The sequence below is a fragment of the Ciconia boyciana genome, chromosome 8 (assembly GCF_034638445.1).
Source record: "Ciconia boyciana chromosome 8, ASM3463844v1, whole genome shotgun sequence".
Lineage (NCBI taxonomy): Eukaryota > Metazoa > Chordata > Aves > Ciconiiformes > Ciconiidae > Ciconia > Ciconia boyciana.
The window spans coordinates 15,450,552-15,465,259 of record NC_132941.1 but is presented as its reverse complement, the minus strand read 5'-3'; the positions used below and the strand labels follow the sequence as shown (position 1 = coordinate 15,465,259).

General features: G+C 38.7%; 1 protein-coding gene across 2 annotated transcripts; it reads left to right on the top strand.

The window, feature by feature from the left end:
• The first annotated feature begins 203 nt into the window (after positions 1–203).
• On the top strand, positions 204–10,900 carry PYGO1 (pygopus family PHD finger 1). 2 transcript variants are annotated; one of them, XM_072870141.1, is made up of 3 exons: positions 204–373; positions 4,856–4,941; positions 6,695–10,900. In XM_072870141.1, the coding sequence occupies exons 1-3, from the start codon at positions 325–327 to the stop codon at positions 7,814–7,816; spliced, it is 1,257 nt and encodes a 418-aa protein (XP_072726242.1). In that variant the 5' UTR covers positions 204–324; the 3' UTR covers positions 7,817–10,900. The 2 variants fall into 2 exon arrangements, with proteins under 2 accessions (XP_072726242.1, XP_072726241.1); XM_072870140.1 differs by lacking the exon at positions 204–373 and adding an exon at positions 462–748.
• The last annotated feature ends 3,808 nt before the right edge of the window (positions 10,901–14,708 follow it).

The window sequence follows — 14,708 nt, the reverse complement described above, 5'->3', positions numbered from 1 at the left end:
AGCCCGCGGGGGCCCTGTCCGGCGTGGCTCGGCGCTCCGCGGACCCCCGCGCAGCTCCCGGGCAGCGGCCCTCTGCTCGTCGGGGCCGGCCTCGCCCTGCCCCCGCCGCGGGCCGCTGTAGAGCCCTCCCGCGCCCAAACTTTGCAAAGTCTGGCAGCTCCGCTGCTGGGGCGGCGGCGGCGGCGGCTACGGCAGCAGCGGGCGGGGGCGGCGGCGGAGGAGGCGGGGGCGGAGGGGGCGGGGTGCGGGCCGGCGGCGGCGGCAGCATCAGCATCAAAGAGCCCCGATTCCTGCCGCCCTGGGAGCCATGCGCTGCTGTCTGTAATGTCAGCGGAACAGGAGAAGGACCCTATCGCGCTGAAGAGATCCCGAGGTATGAGGAGGGCTGGGCCGGGCCGGGCTGGGCTGGGCTGGGCTGCGGCGGGGGGGGCCGCTGCTGGGGCCTAACTCCCGTGAGGAGAGCTGGCGGTGCCGCGGGATGCGCGCACCGGCCGGACTCGGCTGCCGCTGCCCGCCGGGCTCCGAGCCGGCCGCCGTGCTGCCCGGGCCGGGCCGCCCGCGCCCCTGCCGCTGTCCTTCCCTGCGGCTGGCGGCGGCGGCGGCGGGGCCGGGCGGCGCGGGAGCCGCGCTAAGTTTGCACGGTGGGGCCCGGCCTGGCCCCGCGGGCTCCCGCAGCCTCCGGGCCCTGAAATGCAAAACTTGGGGCTCGCTCTGCGCGCAGATGTGACCCGCGAGGGGAGGCGTGCGGGTGCGTGGTTATGTCTGTTGTGTTTTTGTGGATGTGCTGTCCATTAGTATGCAGCGTGCATACTGTTGGTGCAAGGGAATACGTCGGCAGTGCCACATGTCCGAGTTAGTGTTGATGCAGAGCCTATAAATTACACTTGAGCATTCGCTCTTCTACCCCTGGTCGTGCTCTTGTGCTTGATTCTAGTTGGGATTTTGTTTTTCTCTTTTTGGGAAATGAAAACATTATCGAAATATTATTCTTTATTAGTAGCACTGTTGTATGGCTCTAGTGAGGTTTGAACTATGTGTTTCTTTGAAATGCGTACGGAGAAGAGTAGAAATATGGTATCTCCTCAGACTTCGTCTGTGCGACTGACTTTAATGGCAGTAGCACACCAGTCTATGTAGTGGTAGTTGTGTCCTTATAGTCCTTAAAAACAGAAATGCATTTCTGAATGAAATAACGAAAGACAGTAGGGTGACCGAGTTGGGTGAAAATCACGGCAAAATGATAAGATCTGCAATTTATTGCTTCTCTTTTCCTCGCCTCCTGTTTTGCCCCTGGAATTCTATTGTTCTTGATGTTTTAAGCTTTTTTATGGTTGGGTAAGTGGGGAAAGGTGTGGATTCTGCTATGCATATTGTCATTGATTTACGGTTTGCTTTTCTAAAACTGTTCTAGTAACAGCTGGATTGCAACCTTGAGAATGAGAGAATGAAAATATGCAGCAGTGTTACAAAGGAGACTGGGATTCATTAGACTCCTTCACTCTCGAGCCCTGATTCTGCAAATATTTGAGCACATACAGTTTCACATGCCTGAGTTACCCACCGAGTTCCATGCGATTACTGCTTAATATCAAAACTATTTACAGTGTCAGGGCCACAGAATAGGCTCACCAAATCTGATTGAAATGAGACTATTTTTAGTTTTCTGTCTATAATGAGAAGTTTATTCAGTCATTTATGTTTCTTGGGAAAACGTTCTTACTGAGATAAAGCACTGTTTAAAAAGACTCTGGCATCCATCCTATAAAAACCTAGACAGAGATTTGTTAGTGAGTATGAAAATACTCCATAGTGTGTTTGCAGTATGTTAAGTATGGCATAAATTACATGCAAAGTCATAATCTCTTAATATGTAAACAAAACTACAAGTTGCAGTTCTACTAACACTGAAAATGTCTGTCTTGTGTATATATGAAGTAAAGAAGAATATGGGACTTTTCTCTTCTCCTTTTCCCAAATGTAAATGGCTGAAATACATTTTATCTGTTACTTAATAAGGGAATAGTTATCATATATGTATTTATATCTCTAGATCCATTACATATATGATGCCCCAGTCAAAAGGATTGTATTTTTTCCTGGAAAATTAGTTTCGGACAATGAAATAGTTTTTTGCACCCTTAGTGCAACGTTCCAAAATGCTCGGTACACCTTTTAACGTAAGTCTGTGTGGTAGGTACTGAAAGTGACTTTCTGGAAAGTTTATTTTGGCTGCATGAAAATGACCCTTATTCACTCTTTTTTGGAGTTATGCTAGGACTAACGTTCTGTGTCCTTTCATGTATAAATTAAATCATTATAAAATCCACAGGGAAAATATAAATTCATAGGGCTAAATTAAATCATTGGCCTCACACAGCAAGAACTGAAAATACAAAAGCTTTGTACCTTTTCAGGCATAGGACTCAGTTCTGCAAACCTAGGCATATGAATGGCTTCACCCATGTTAAGTAATTAATGCAGAAATTGGTGGAACTTGTCACTGGAATTCTAATATTCATATGCTTATGTTTTTGAAGAATGATATCCCAGAGAGGGAATTTATACATAATTTTATAAAGTTTTAACTTATGCTACTGTAAAACATCACTTGCATATGATCTTCAGTATTCTACTTGATCACAGATTTACTAATATCTGTGCTGCTAGTTGTTTTATTTATTAGAAGAAATCTGGATATTTGTAATATTTTGCTATCAGTGGTTAACATTGTTTATGTATTAAGAGTACATGACCATGAACAGTTGTGAGGAATGGTGTTCCCAGTACAATCTCCCACTGAATTTATGATAAACGTATAGGAATGCTAGAGAAGAAGCTAATGGAAAGTGCAGGGGTGGTTTTGAGCATATAGTTTATCAAGATGATGATTTATAGAGTAGGAATTTAAGGGAGATTTGTCGTTCTTTATAGAAAACTTTATGCTGTGATTATTTAGTATCTATAGTTAATGCAGTGGCGGTGCTTCATAGCAGACTAAGTGCAGGATTTTGTATTCTAAATCAAGACAAACAGGACTCTTTAAAAAAAGAGTAATCCGTAGTTACTATGATGGTAGGTTATACCGCAATATGCTGTGCTCAAGCATGAGTTTATTTTGAGAACATGCTCATGACTTCATGCCCTGTTCTTTGAAATTCAGACTTAAAATTTGATAGGTGTTGATTTGGGATGTCCACATATCTTCCTTATGTATAATGAAAAATGAAATTAAATTTCAACAATGACAGCCAAAGCCAAAAGGAACTTACCAAAGCAGAGGTAGAACTGGATTCTTACTTGAGGTAGGACTGGTAAATTCCCTGAAACCTCAAAAAAGGAGGAGGGAGGAAGGAAGTGCTAGAAGTGAAAATTTGTCAGGCCCCCTTTGATCAGCAGTATTTGAAATAACTGTTGGATATTTCAGTCTGTATACAGTAGGTCTACTTCTTTGCTGTGAGAAGAGATTTTGTGTTACTTTACTGAATAGTCCTAAAGCTGGTTTAGCTGTCTGCTGGGAATACTTGTCTAATGTAGAGCGGTGTAATGCCGTACATTATGCATCTTTGCATAATACTATTGATAATTCAGTTATCTTCAGGTTGCCTTTGGTAATAAAGACAAACCTGTGTGTTCAGCTGTATGCTTGCAACTTGATAAAGTTTGACTTGTATTCTGAATATGAGTTCTAAACAAATAAGAGTGAAATTTTTAGGTTGGATTGCCCAGTTCTTACTGTTATATACTGTTAATATTTTTTTTTTTTTTTTTTTTGGAAGAGCAAATAAGCTATTACCTTAACAGGCCTGGGAAAAAATGAATTAACATACAGTTTCTTAATGTAATGATGTTAATATCTTAACATGTGTTGCTCTCATATCACCCAAAAGTGATTTTCATACTTCAGCTCAGGGTTTTCTTTGCATTCCCATATGATGGCAAGTCCACTTGATCCCCATGAAGGCAGACTGACTGGGATAATAAGGAATATGCCAGACTTTTTTTTTTTTTGTCTATGGTCTAACTAGAGTTTTAAAATTGAAAGCCACGATTTATGCACCTTTGAGAGCTTATCCCACTGTTACGAAAGCTGAAGAAGAATCCCAGGTGAAGTACAGATATCTCTTTGTCTTGCTCAGTCAAGTCTGATTGAGTGATCAATAAAATGAACGTTCTTTACTTCTTTTTGTGCCAGAGCAGCCGTGCTCAATTATTCTATGAGGTTTCTGCAGTAGGGCAGGTCCACTTAGAGCCCCTCTCATTTTTGGCAGGTGTCTTTTTGTTTGATCAAGTCTTACATTTAGCGAAATTTAGATCTGATAAACTGGAGATCTGTCTAAACAACATGGCAGGTTTTCAGTGGTTTTCATTCATGGATGTACTACTGTTTGCTTTTTCCTTCATGGTGTATTGTAACGTACTGTTGTATATTGGTACAGTGAGTTTGATAAATGCTATGTCTGTGTAAGTTAAATAGGAGGTGAATCTTAGGCATGGTTTTAAGCAGTTCTTTTGAAAGTTTTATGCATTATGCAAACAAGAAATACTTCTAACTGGTGAAGTGGAGAGGTTCAGAACCAAGGGCCAGATAAACATAAAATAAATAGAAATGTTTATTCCAACTGTAATGAGCATGAATTGAACATTAAAGTGGTAATAGAGTAAGATAGCTGTATACAAGGTATGCTAACTTTTACCTCCAGATGTTTGCTGCTTAAGGACTTGCAATGTAAGGCACCAGAATTAATGCAAGTTCAGCATTTGTAATGGATATCTATTGCTATGACAGACAGAGGCAAATTTAAAATACAGTCTGTAAGAAAACTAATGCAGTATTGCACTGATTGAAATTTTGTAGGTGGTGACAGTGGATTGGATGGGTTAGGAGGACCAGGAGTACAACTTGGAAGCCCTGATAAGAAAAAGCGCAAAGCAAATACACAGGTAAATTCCCTTTGGTTCTTTTGATTTCTTAATAAATAGTGCAGTCAGATGTTGTTTGCTGGTATGACTGTCTCGCATTGTTCAGAATATCGGTCTATTCTCACAAATAGCAGTTACATACAAAATATTTCAGTTGTGCTGTGAAGTTGAAATCTTCATAACACTAGTTTTCTCACTGAAGTTATTTTAATCTCTGTAAGTTGCCAAAGACCTATAAAGAGAGGAGCACAGTGAGACTGCAACAACTTGTATTTTACCATATGGATTTGATTCTGAGACAGACTTTCTTTTAATGACTTTGTAGCCATTGGTAGAAATCTGTACAGCATGAGTAGTTGCCATGAGACTACTTTTCTTCTTATTTTTATTCATATATGTGTAGGTTTGTGGGCTAATGGATCTGTACAGTTTGTTAATGCTTTGACCAAACACTTGGCATATTCCCCAAGTGATTTTCAAGCAAAAGCTGTGAGGCATGTTCGGCTCCTTTCCAGTGAATCCCTGCAATTTGGCATTTCTATACAGTTTCTGTTTCCAGGGAAAGAAGCCTGAATACAAAACATCTAAAGCAATTAGATATCTGTAGTGCAAAATTTTCCTTTGTGTGTTCATTCAGCTTTGAGTGAGAGTATCTGTGATTTGGTACTGCCCAGTGAGAGTAATTTTATTTATGTAGGTCAAACAGTCACTTTCTGGTAGGCCTATCCAGATTCCATTGAGATGTGGATCTGTTTTCTTAATTTTTGTTTTGTTTTAGAGTAGTCATAGTGAAACCTGCTCTGAGAAATACTCAATTTAAGGGTTTCAGACCTCTTTCCTCATGGAGCTTTCCTTGTGTTCTGGAATGGTGATAACTGTAGAGGGCATCCAGATTAGTTTCCTCTCTTTTCTTACCAGGTTCAAAATTTGCAGCACAGCAGAAATTTTTTGGGACAAAAAAAATATTCAGTCTTAGTTTATTAGTATTTAGGAGGAAATGCTTTCTGTGAGCACAGTTAGCCTGAGGGTGAACCAGCTAGGTGTTCCCCACAGGCTAGTCTAGAATGAAATTCAATTGTATAGCCACTCTGATGACATTTAAACAGCCTCTGGGATCCATTAAACACTTGATTATGCTCTGTAATCAGAAATCCTTATATTTTATACCTACTGACTATGCTCTGCAGACTGTCCACAAGCACTGAATGCTCATAAGGGACACCTCTGTTTGGTACACAGAATATAGAAAATTCCTATATGCAGACTCCGATATTCTATATACCATTTTGAGGCTTATAGTAACATTAGGTTTGTATATCCTCATAGAAGTGGGGTGTCTTAAGAGATGTATATTCAGTAAAATGAACCCAAAATGAAACTAAGGAAATGCTTCAAATCTGCTCTTCAACATTTGGAAATATTTTGTGTGTGTGTTTAAGTGACACATGGCTTTCTGTATTGTTGCTTTTCTAACGTAAAAGATTAAGAAATAGAAGTCACACATCAAGTAGTATTTTCAGAAGCATGGTTGTGCAACTGCACGATTTTTAGAAATTGAGATTACTATAAATCACCACGTTATCTGGAGCCCAAAGTCCTCTCTTGCCTCTATACTGAAATTTCAGACAGCCCTGCAGAGTACAGTGGGTGAGCTTTACACAACAGCTGAACAGTTCTTTTAGCAGTAGTGTTGCTAATCCAGGACCTTGTGGTTGGTCTGTCTTGCAGGGAAATATGAAAACTAATTTAAATGTTGTATTTAAAACATTTTTAGGGATCATCATTTCCTCCTCCATCTGAATATGCTCCACCGCCGAATCCAAGCTCTGACCACCTTGTAGCTGCAAATCCATTTGACGACAACTATAATACGGTGTCTTATAAACCACTTCCTTCAGGAAATCCATATTTTAGTAATCCTGGTTACCCTGGCTTTGGAGGCTATAACACTTTCAGAATGCCACCTCACATGCTGCCCAGAGTGTCCTCGCCATATGGTGGTTCTTACTCCCTCAGAAACCAACCACATCCCCTTCCTCAAAACCCTGTGGGAATGGGTTTTAGTCGACCCCACTCTTTCAGCTTCAGTCCACATGATAACCCAGGTTTTGGGAATCAACCACCTTATAGTAGCAGTCAGATAAATCAAAATGTCAATATGCCTGGTCAGCATTTCAGACCAAATCCTGGTGAGAACTTTGGCCATTCCGGTCAGATACCTCACCCTGATGTGCCATCTAACTTTGGTCCTGGAAACAATCCAAATTTCCCAAATTCTCAGCTAGAGTCAAACCATTCTTTTGTTCCTCCACCAAACACGTACAACCAGACAAAATCATCAGCACAAAAGCAAGACTTTAGTCAAGGTGCAAGCAAAGCATCCAGCCAGAACGCTGCTGCTCATCAGCATCATCACAGGACAGAGGACATTGTGAGTCAAGGTAACAGTGACCTAAAAAATGTTACCCGAAACAATGTGGTAAATCAGGATAACAGCCATTCTAATAGTGCTGATAACACTAATGCTGGTCATTCAAATGGAACTCAGAGTAAGTCCCGCCAACCTCGAGGTACTGCTGAAGGATGCAACTCTGAAAAGAGCAGCAAAACACCCCTTCATCCCAGTCGTCATGGTCACTCGTCCTCTGAACCCGTCTATCCATGTGGAATTTGTACACATGAAGTTAATGATGACCAGGATGCCATCCTGTGTGAAGCCTCTTGTCAAAAATGGTTTCATCGGATCTGTACAGGCATGACTGAGTCAGCTTATGGCCTTCTTACAGCAGAAGCATCAGCAGTGTGGGGCTGTGATACTTGTATGGCTGACAAAGATGTCCAGTTAATGCGTACAAGAGAGACTGCAGGACCACCTGCATTGAATACGGATGGCTAACAATGTGAATTGGTGGTAGTGGTTGAAATACTTGCTATGAAGAATTGGTTACAAATTGGGTACTTCACTTTCTGCAGACAATCAGTTGTGTTTGATTGCTGTCATCTTTTTTTTCCCTAAATCTGTTTTCATTCATAAACTTCCATCTCAGCTTTTGTACTCTTAGTTTTACGTGTGCAAATATTTTACAGGATGGAATATTTTTTGTTTCTGATTAAACTGTAAAACATAACTGACAACTTATCAGAAGTAGGATGTGCATTGACAATTTTATTGAAGGCAAAAATACGCCTGTATGAATAGCCCCTAATTTGCTAGTGTTAATCTGTTAACTAACATTGGCATTTAGTGCTCAATTTTAATGGTACTATATTTGCAAGTACTCATTACTTTCTTTTGGGGGGGGGTGAATGTCCATTACTGATGTTCTTGCTATCCTTTCTTTGAATAGTGGAGATGACATGGAAGAATGTGCAGTACTAATAGTTTTTATTTTAGGGTAAATACAGAGGATTTCATATGTGCTTTTTCCTATTTTTGAAGTAAAGCATTAATACACTATTCAAAAATTTATTACTTCATGCTTAGTAACACAGTGAAACATGCTAACTCTCACACATTTATATTTCCCTGAAAAGGCAATGATCTCTTTTGACTTCTCAGCAAATACTTACTTGCTGAGGACTCTTGCTAGGTCTTGCAGTATTTGGAAATAGTTACAAAATATTATTACATTGGAAGAAGAACACATCAAGTTTATGAAGTCCAGTGCGTTAAATCTAGAGAATACCAAAACTAGGGTTGCATATGTAACCTTAAGTCATTTATCTTAAGCACATACATTAGGATAGAGTCTCTGCATCTGTCACGGTTGTGCAATCAGGCCCCTCTCTCTCATCCTTTCTCATTGATGGTTCTAGTCTCCCACCACAGTGCTGCCTGAGAATTGTGAATGAACTAGTGCAGGGAAAGTCCTGCCCATCTTCTAGGGCTTTCAACTAGAGCCTGCTTGGTCCTCCTGAGCTTACACGGTCCACTTGGCATGAAGGAGGGTGCAAGGCAATGGCGTGTGCTCAGCACAGGCTCTGAACTGCAGGATAATTTGGCCAAAAAGTCTTAAAACTGAATTCCCGCCACTGCCTCAGCCAGTCTTGCAGTGAGGGGGTGGGAAATCTAGGGTGAAGAAAAATACAGCTTTCACATCAGGTGAGTTTAGCTCACATCAGGAGTGAGTAATCAGAAGTTTAGCTTCTTTGCTAAACTTGATATCCTACTGACAAGTATGAATGGCACTAGAGCCTGATGCGTGATGCTAAGAATTCTATTTTAATATGGGTAACTTGATGTTATTCTTGATCTCAGAAATAATCCCCCTTCTTTTTTAATGTGGGGAAACATCTAGCCTTGAAGACTTTGGCCTTAGCAGTGTGATAAAGTTGCATATGCAACTGAAAATGCGCGTTTCTGTAGAGAGAAGTGTTGTTTTAACTTAATAAAAGGTGTCACTGTAGTAACAGACTCTGCTTGTCATACTCACCACTGTGCTGGAAACTTCTAGTTTTTTAAACAATCAGCAATTAAATCATAGGTCAAGCATTAACAGGTACTAGTCACATTCCTTAATGTGATAAAGTGTTCAGGTCTGTGGTGATGAGTGATGTAGTCACCTATATAGAATACAGTCATCTATATAAAGAGGTAGTTTTTATGATAAGCTATGCTAATGAGTGAAAAGTAAGACCTGTTTGCTAGTTCACCATTGTGTTTGATTTTAAATGGGCTCTGCTGTGGTGCTTTCCTGGAAGGTACTGTGCAGATCTACATAACTGTCCTTGTTTTATTTTATACTTATAACTTATAAAAGTTATAAGTTTTATATACTCTTTTACTGAAGAAGTGCAGTATTGCCCTCTTTTTTTGCCTTGCCTCTCATCAGGAAAAAGGAAATAATGTCTAAAGTGTAAATGACACAATTCATATCTTGAGGATTTCCTGTATGGAGATGTAAAGAAAGTGTAAGGCAGATCCAGGGCTTCTGTTTTCATCATTATTTGCTTTATTGAGTACAGAGACTAAACTTAATCTTGTTTTGTTAGAGGTGTGATATTTAAAAACAAACAACAAAAAACCAACCAAGCAACAACCTCTGTTAGAGAGATTTATTCTTCAGTATTTTTCCTAATGACTGACTGTTAGAGTTTGCTTTTGGTATCTAAAGTAGAACTTAAACCCAACCTTGTTTAGATAGATTTGTGCCTCTGGGAATCAGTTTAATCTCTGCAACAATTTGCACTGTGAAGTTAGTGGAGCTGGTTCAGACTTAGAGCAATGTAAATGAAATAAAAAATTTTGCTCAGTGAAAATTCAACAAAAGCTCCAATGATGATATTGTTACCCAAGCGTGCTGTTCACAATACCTTTCCCACTCCTACACCCCATTCCTGTTGTGAGAAGAAATTTGGGGCATTTGTTCTCAGAAGTCCAATTAATGTTTTAACATTTTGGAGCAGACATTGTATTTAAAATAGCCATGTATTTCTTAATCTCTCCCTCAACCCTACATGAAGTTAGGCAAGTGTTTTCTATATTAGCTAGCAAGACATTAGAATGAAATATAGTGTTCTTACAAACTTAAAATCAACTGGAGTATCATTTTATAAGGCCTGAAATCGTGTACTTGAGAAAGTTATTCTAACAATTTATTTAAGTTTTTCTAAACTGGTACTATGTTGGGTTTGTAACTCAGTAGATTTTCTGTGTTTATTAACCTACAAATTCAAGGCATTAGCAAATGCCAATTATATCAAATAAAAACAAATGAACAATAAAACCAAACTTGTTATCACACTGATCCTAGAGATAGGACTGATTAGGATCTCCAAAAGTCATCCAGCCAATATGCTTGCCCTACTGATACGCTTTTGGCATACCTGGACTCTTTATCTAGAGAGAGGGTTATACTTTGTTTTTCTCTGCATGTATTGACTAGTAGTAGTTCAAGTATGCACAGGAAAAACAACAATCATGTTTTGTTAGTAAGATACTAGGAAAATGTCAGCTGGTTAGAATTAGAAATTAGTTATAGAAGGGTGGGTGGGAGGGAGGGCTGATTAGAATAGGTGAGTTTTTTTGTAATACTCTACATGAAACAGTTTGTATTGAATTATCATGTGCTTCTTTCATTACTAGTGATTTAGACTGTACTGGTGCCACACACCAAAAATATTGCAAAGATTTTGTAAATCTTACAAACCTTAACATTTTTGTGGGAAATGCCTGTGTCCTTTTTAAACACCTCCTTGTTGTGGTCAGAAATGCAGCCTATATAGCCCAAAATGTTCTTCCCCCCCAATAAATAGGTATAGACTGGATTGAACTGTCCTTAATACTTGTTTTTTTTGCCAGAGACCAGTTTTAAATGAGAAAATATATAACGTGCTCTTTAAAATACTTATTTTATTGGTGTCAGGGTAAGTGACAGTGCTGCATATATGCTAGAGAGTCGATATCAAAAATCCTGTTTCTGGCTGTTTTACCTGATCCCTTCTACAGCTTGAGACAAGGGGGAAGCAGGTTAACTGTGCCTCAATCTCTTCCTTCAGAAGATCGGACTAACGCTTACTTCCTGAGGGTGTTTAGAGGCCTAGTTGTTATTTGAGATCTTCAGATGAAAGAGACTAGAGTAAAGTAATAAAGTTTGCTCTATTTAAAACAAAAATATAATTTTGGGGGCTGCTCAAAGAAGAGCATACTTTGTGACCTCTGAAGTTTTTAATCTAAGAACTGGTTTTGTAATCACATTTTTCAGGCTTAACTTCAAGCATGTGAGAATTAACGAAGTCAGTGGAACTGCATGCACACAGCCAAGAACGTTTCAAATTGTTTACAGTTCAGGGCCTATGATGTTTGCAAGTGAAATGCTTTTTATGGTTTGAGATTTTTACAAAATCAATGGTGTTCAAATGTAGCACCTTTTTAACATTTGTCTTTATTCCGACTTAATACGATAACACATCTGCATTAAATATATCCCTTTCATTTTATAAATAAACATTGCCTGGCAGTAAAAGTATTGGTGTAACATTTTTAAAAAAGGGAGTCATGCTTCTTATCATGTTGTATGTGACTTAATTGACTGTTTCATATTAAAACTAAACTTTCCTTATGTACTGCTTAAATATACCTGTTTTGGGATATCAGTTCAGTACTTTTTATACAATCTTGAATGTGTTCCACATTGGTGACATGTATTTTTGCAACAACTTTTTTGTTTCAATTTTAAATTAGAGCATGTCTGAAGTAATACATGCATTAGTGCTGTGGTGTGTGGCAAAGTTAATGTATGTAATTCAAATTGGAAAAAAGTTTCCAGACTTTGTCCAGCATTAACCCTGTGGCCAGGGATTAAATTACTATGTAATACAAATTATTTCATATCACGATGTGTTTAAAGCTACTCTATGAAGTATGTGAAACATTATTGTTTATGGATTGGTAGCTGGCGTGGTATCTTGCATAGAATGAGGTATGATAGATGGTAGCAATTAATGGTAATTCAAACTGACTACCTTTCAGAACACGCAGCACTTATGTGCATTGTCATCTTGTTGCCATAACTTATAGTATGAATTTCTTAATATTATCCACTGACAAATAGGTGAACATTTGGTAATAAGCTCATGGGTGTGAAAATTCTATTCTAACACTCTTTACTTGGTTTACAAAACATGTAATTTTTTTATCTGTTGGATGTGATTAGATATATGCAGGCAGATGTAGAACTGGATGTATTTTAAAGTTATTCTGCAATTACTAACTTTTGTCCGAAGCTTTCTATATTAGAATAGACTCTTCCTTAAAATTGGAAAATTAAGTGTACTTAGCAGAACTCTTAATGCAATATAACTATCCTACACTACATCTTGAGTTATGCACATTCACTTCTTTGTATGGAACTCCTCTGATTTCTCGTTGGCTTATGCTTTATATGGAAATAAAGGGTCCCTTTAGTGCCCTAGTGTTGTGTGTCATCAGTTCTGAGATAATTAATTCTGAATGGTGTTCAGCCCCTTAGAGGTGCTGCCTATGGCTTAAAGTATTCAATGTCGCCCTTAGTTTCCTGGTTCAGAAATGGCTTATCCCAACATCATAGGGAATACCTATTTTTGTATTGTTAGCCATACATGATTAATTTTCCTTTTCATGTTCAAACAAACTGTCTGTCTCAATTTTTGATCCAACCCCACTTTTTTACTCGGAGGTTTGTGCACTGTAATTCAGGAATTGCTGTATTGAGACAGATTGGGATTGGAGTCATGAGAGATGTTGTGTCTATTCCTAAACACTCATCTTCTAAAGGATGGTCTAAATCTGAACTTCCATATAACTTAAGGAAGGCAAGCTTTTAATATATTTCTTCTTTTTTTTTTTGCCTTTCTTGATAGTTTTTTTCTGAAATGTGAAATAATATGGAGTTGTTGAGGGATTTTTACTTAAAATACAGTCTCTCCTCCAAGCTTTTGTATATGGCCTTTAGAGCAGACACTGTGTTCTTTAGGGCCTTCTGATTTGGAATTTTTTTGTCCACATTGTTCTTTCAGTGTTAAAGATGAGTTGAAAAAGGCAAGTTACCAATCTACTGCCATCCAAACAGTGCAAAATATAAGCTGATTAAGATTGTTGACATTTAATTTTTTTGTTAATAATGATGTGATATTTTACCTTTTAGAAGAACATATATCAGAATCTGATTCAAGTGTTCTTGGAAAATGTATGTGGTAGATTTTGTCCAGCACTGTATGTAACTTTGTTGCTTTCTGTTGTCTGGTTTCAGTTTCTTTTAAAATAAAGGTAATTTTTGCGGGGAAGTTGCCTGTTGATTTTATAAATATGATGTAATGCCTAGATTAACTCTTCTAATGTTTTGCCTGTGAGAATGCATTTGGATTAGGCATAATCCTGCAAGAAACAGTATGAGGTCATATTGATCAGAAAAGACAGCTCCTGCTTCTCTTGGAGAGGTCCGCTGTTCTGTAAAGGCATTAATCTGAAGTAACTTCAAAGCAGATTAGAAGAGGTCTTGCATCATGAGCCCCATTTCTTTCTTACAGGATGGGAGGGAATGCTCAGGCACCATTTGGCTGAATAGATTTTTTTAGAGCTTTCTGCACTTGGGAAGAGTTTATGCAAAGAATTATTTATTCTAATTTATAAAATTATTACTAAACTATTCCTGTTTTTGAAATACCAGAACTAACACATACCAAATCAGTACCTTACCAATAACCCTTAAAAGCAGCTGATATGGGTGGTCCCAAGCCACACATGCAAAACAGTTCGTTGGAATAAACAGCGTCTCATAAAATGTTCCTGTTCTTAAAAAATATGGAGGGATGGGAGAAATGAGAGAGAATTTAGAAAGGATGGGAGAAAAAAAAGATTATTTATTAAATTAAAGGTAAGAAAATGTAAACTAAAGGATTTTTTTTCCCTCATATATTGAAGCCTCTGAAGCCATTAGAGGTGAAATAACCCCTGGAACAGATCTGTGTATGTATTGGCAACTGGAAGGTCCAGAGTATTAGTAATATTAAGATTTGACTGGAATATAAATCTCAATCCTTCATAGCACAGGAGATGGGAATTTAAGAATAAAGTTTTCCAGGGAAAATTTTATCTTCTTTCACTACAAAGTTTCTTGCACTTTTGACTGGTGAGTTAGTGCCAACAGAAGAAAGATTCTGCATGAACCTCTCTTTTGGTTTATTTTGCAGAAGTGTCATAGCGAGAGCTCAGTCATTTGTCCAAGTAAGCTAGCAATGTGGAATGTGTGTGACATAGGCGGTGTTTCTGCAGATACACATCAATACAAGACTTTTAAGGTTGATCCAAG

What these genes read in the sequence shown, in the direction of transcription:
- PYGO1 (XM_072870140.1), top strand. Translation starts at nt 691, where the DNA reads ATGCAAAACTTGGGGCTCGCTCTGCGCGCAGATGTGACCCGCGAGGGG. An exon ending in CCGCGAGGGGAGGCGTGCGG is followed by an intron (nt 749 to 4,855) that starts GTGCGTGGTTAT and finishes GAAATTTTGTAG; the next exon opens with GTGGTGACAGTGGATTGGAT. An exon ending in AGCGCAAAGCAAATACACAG is followed by an intron (nt 4,942 to 6,694) that starts GTAAATTCCCTT and finishes AAACATTTTTAG; the next exon opens with GGATCATCATTTCCTCCTCC.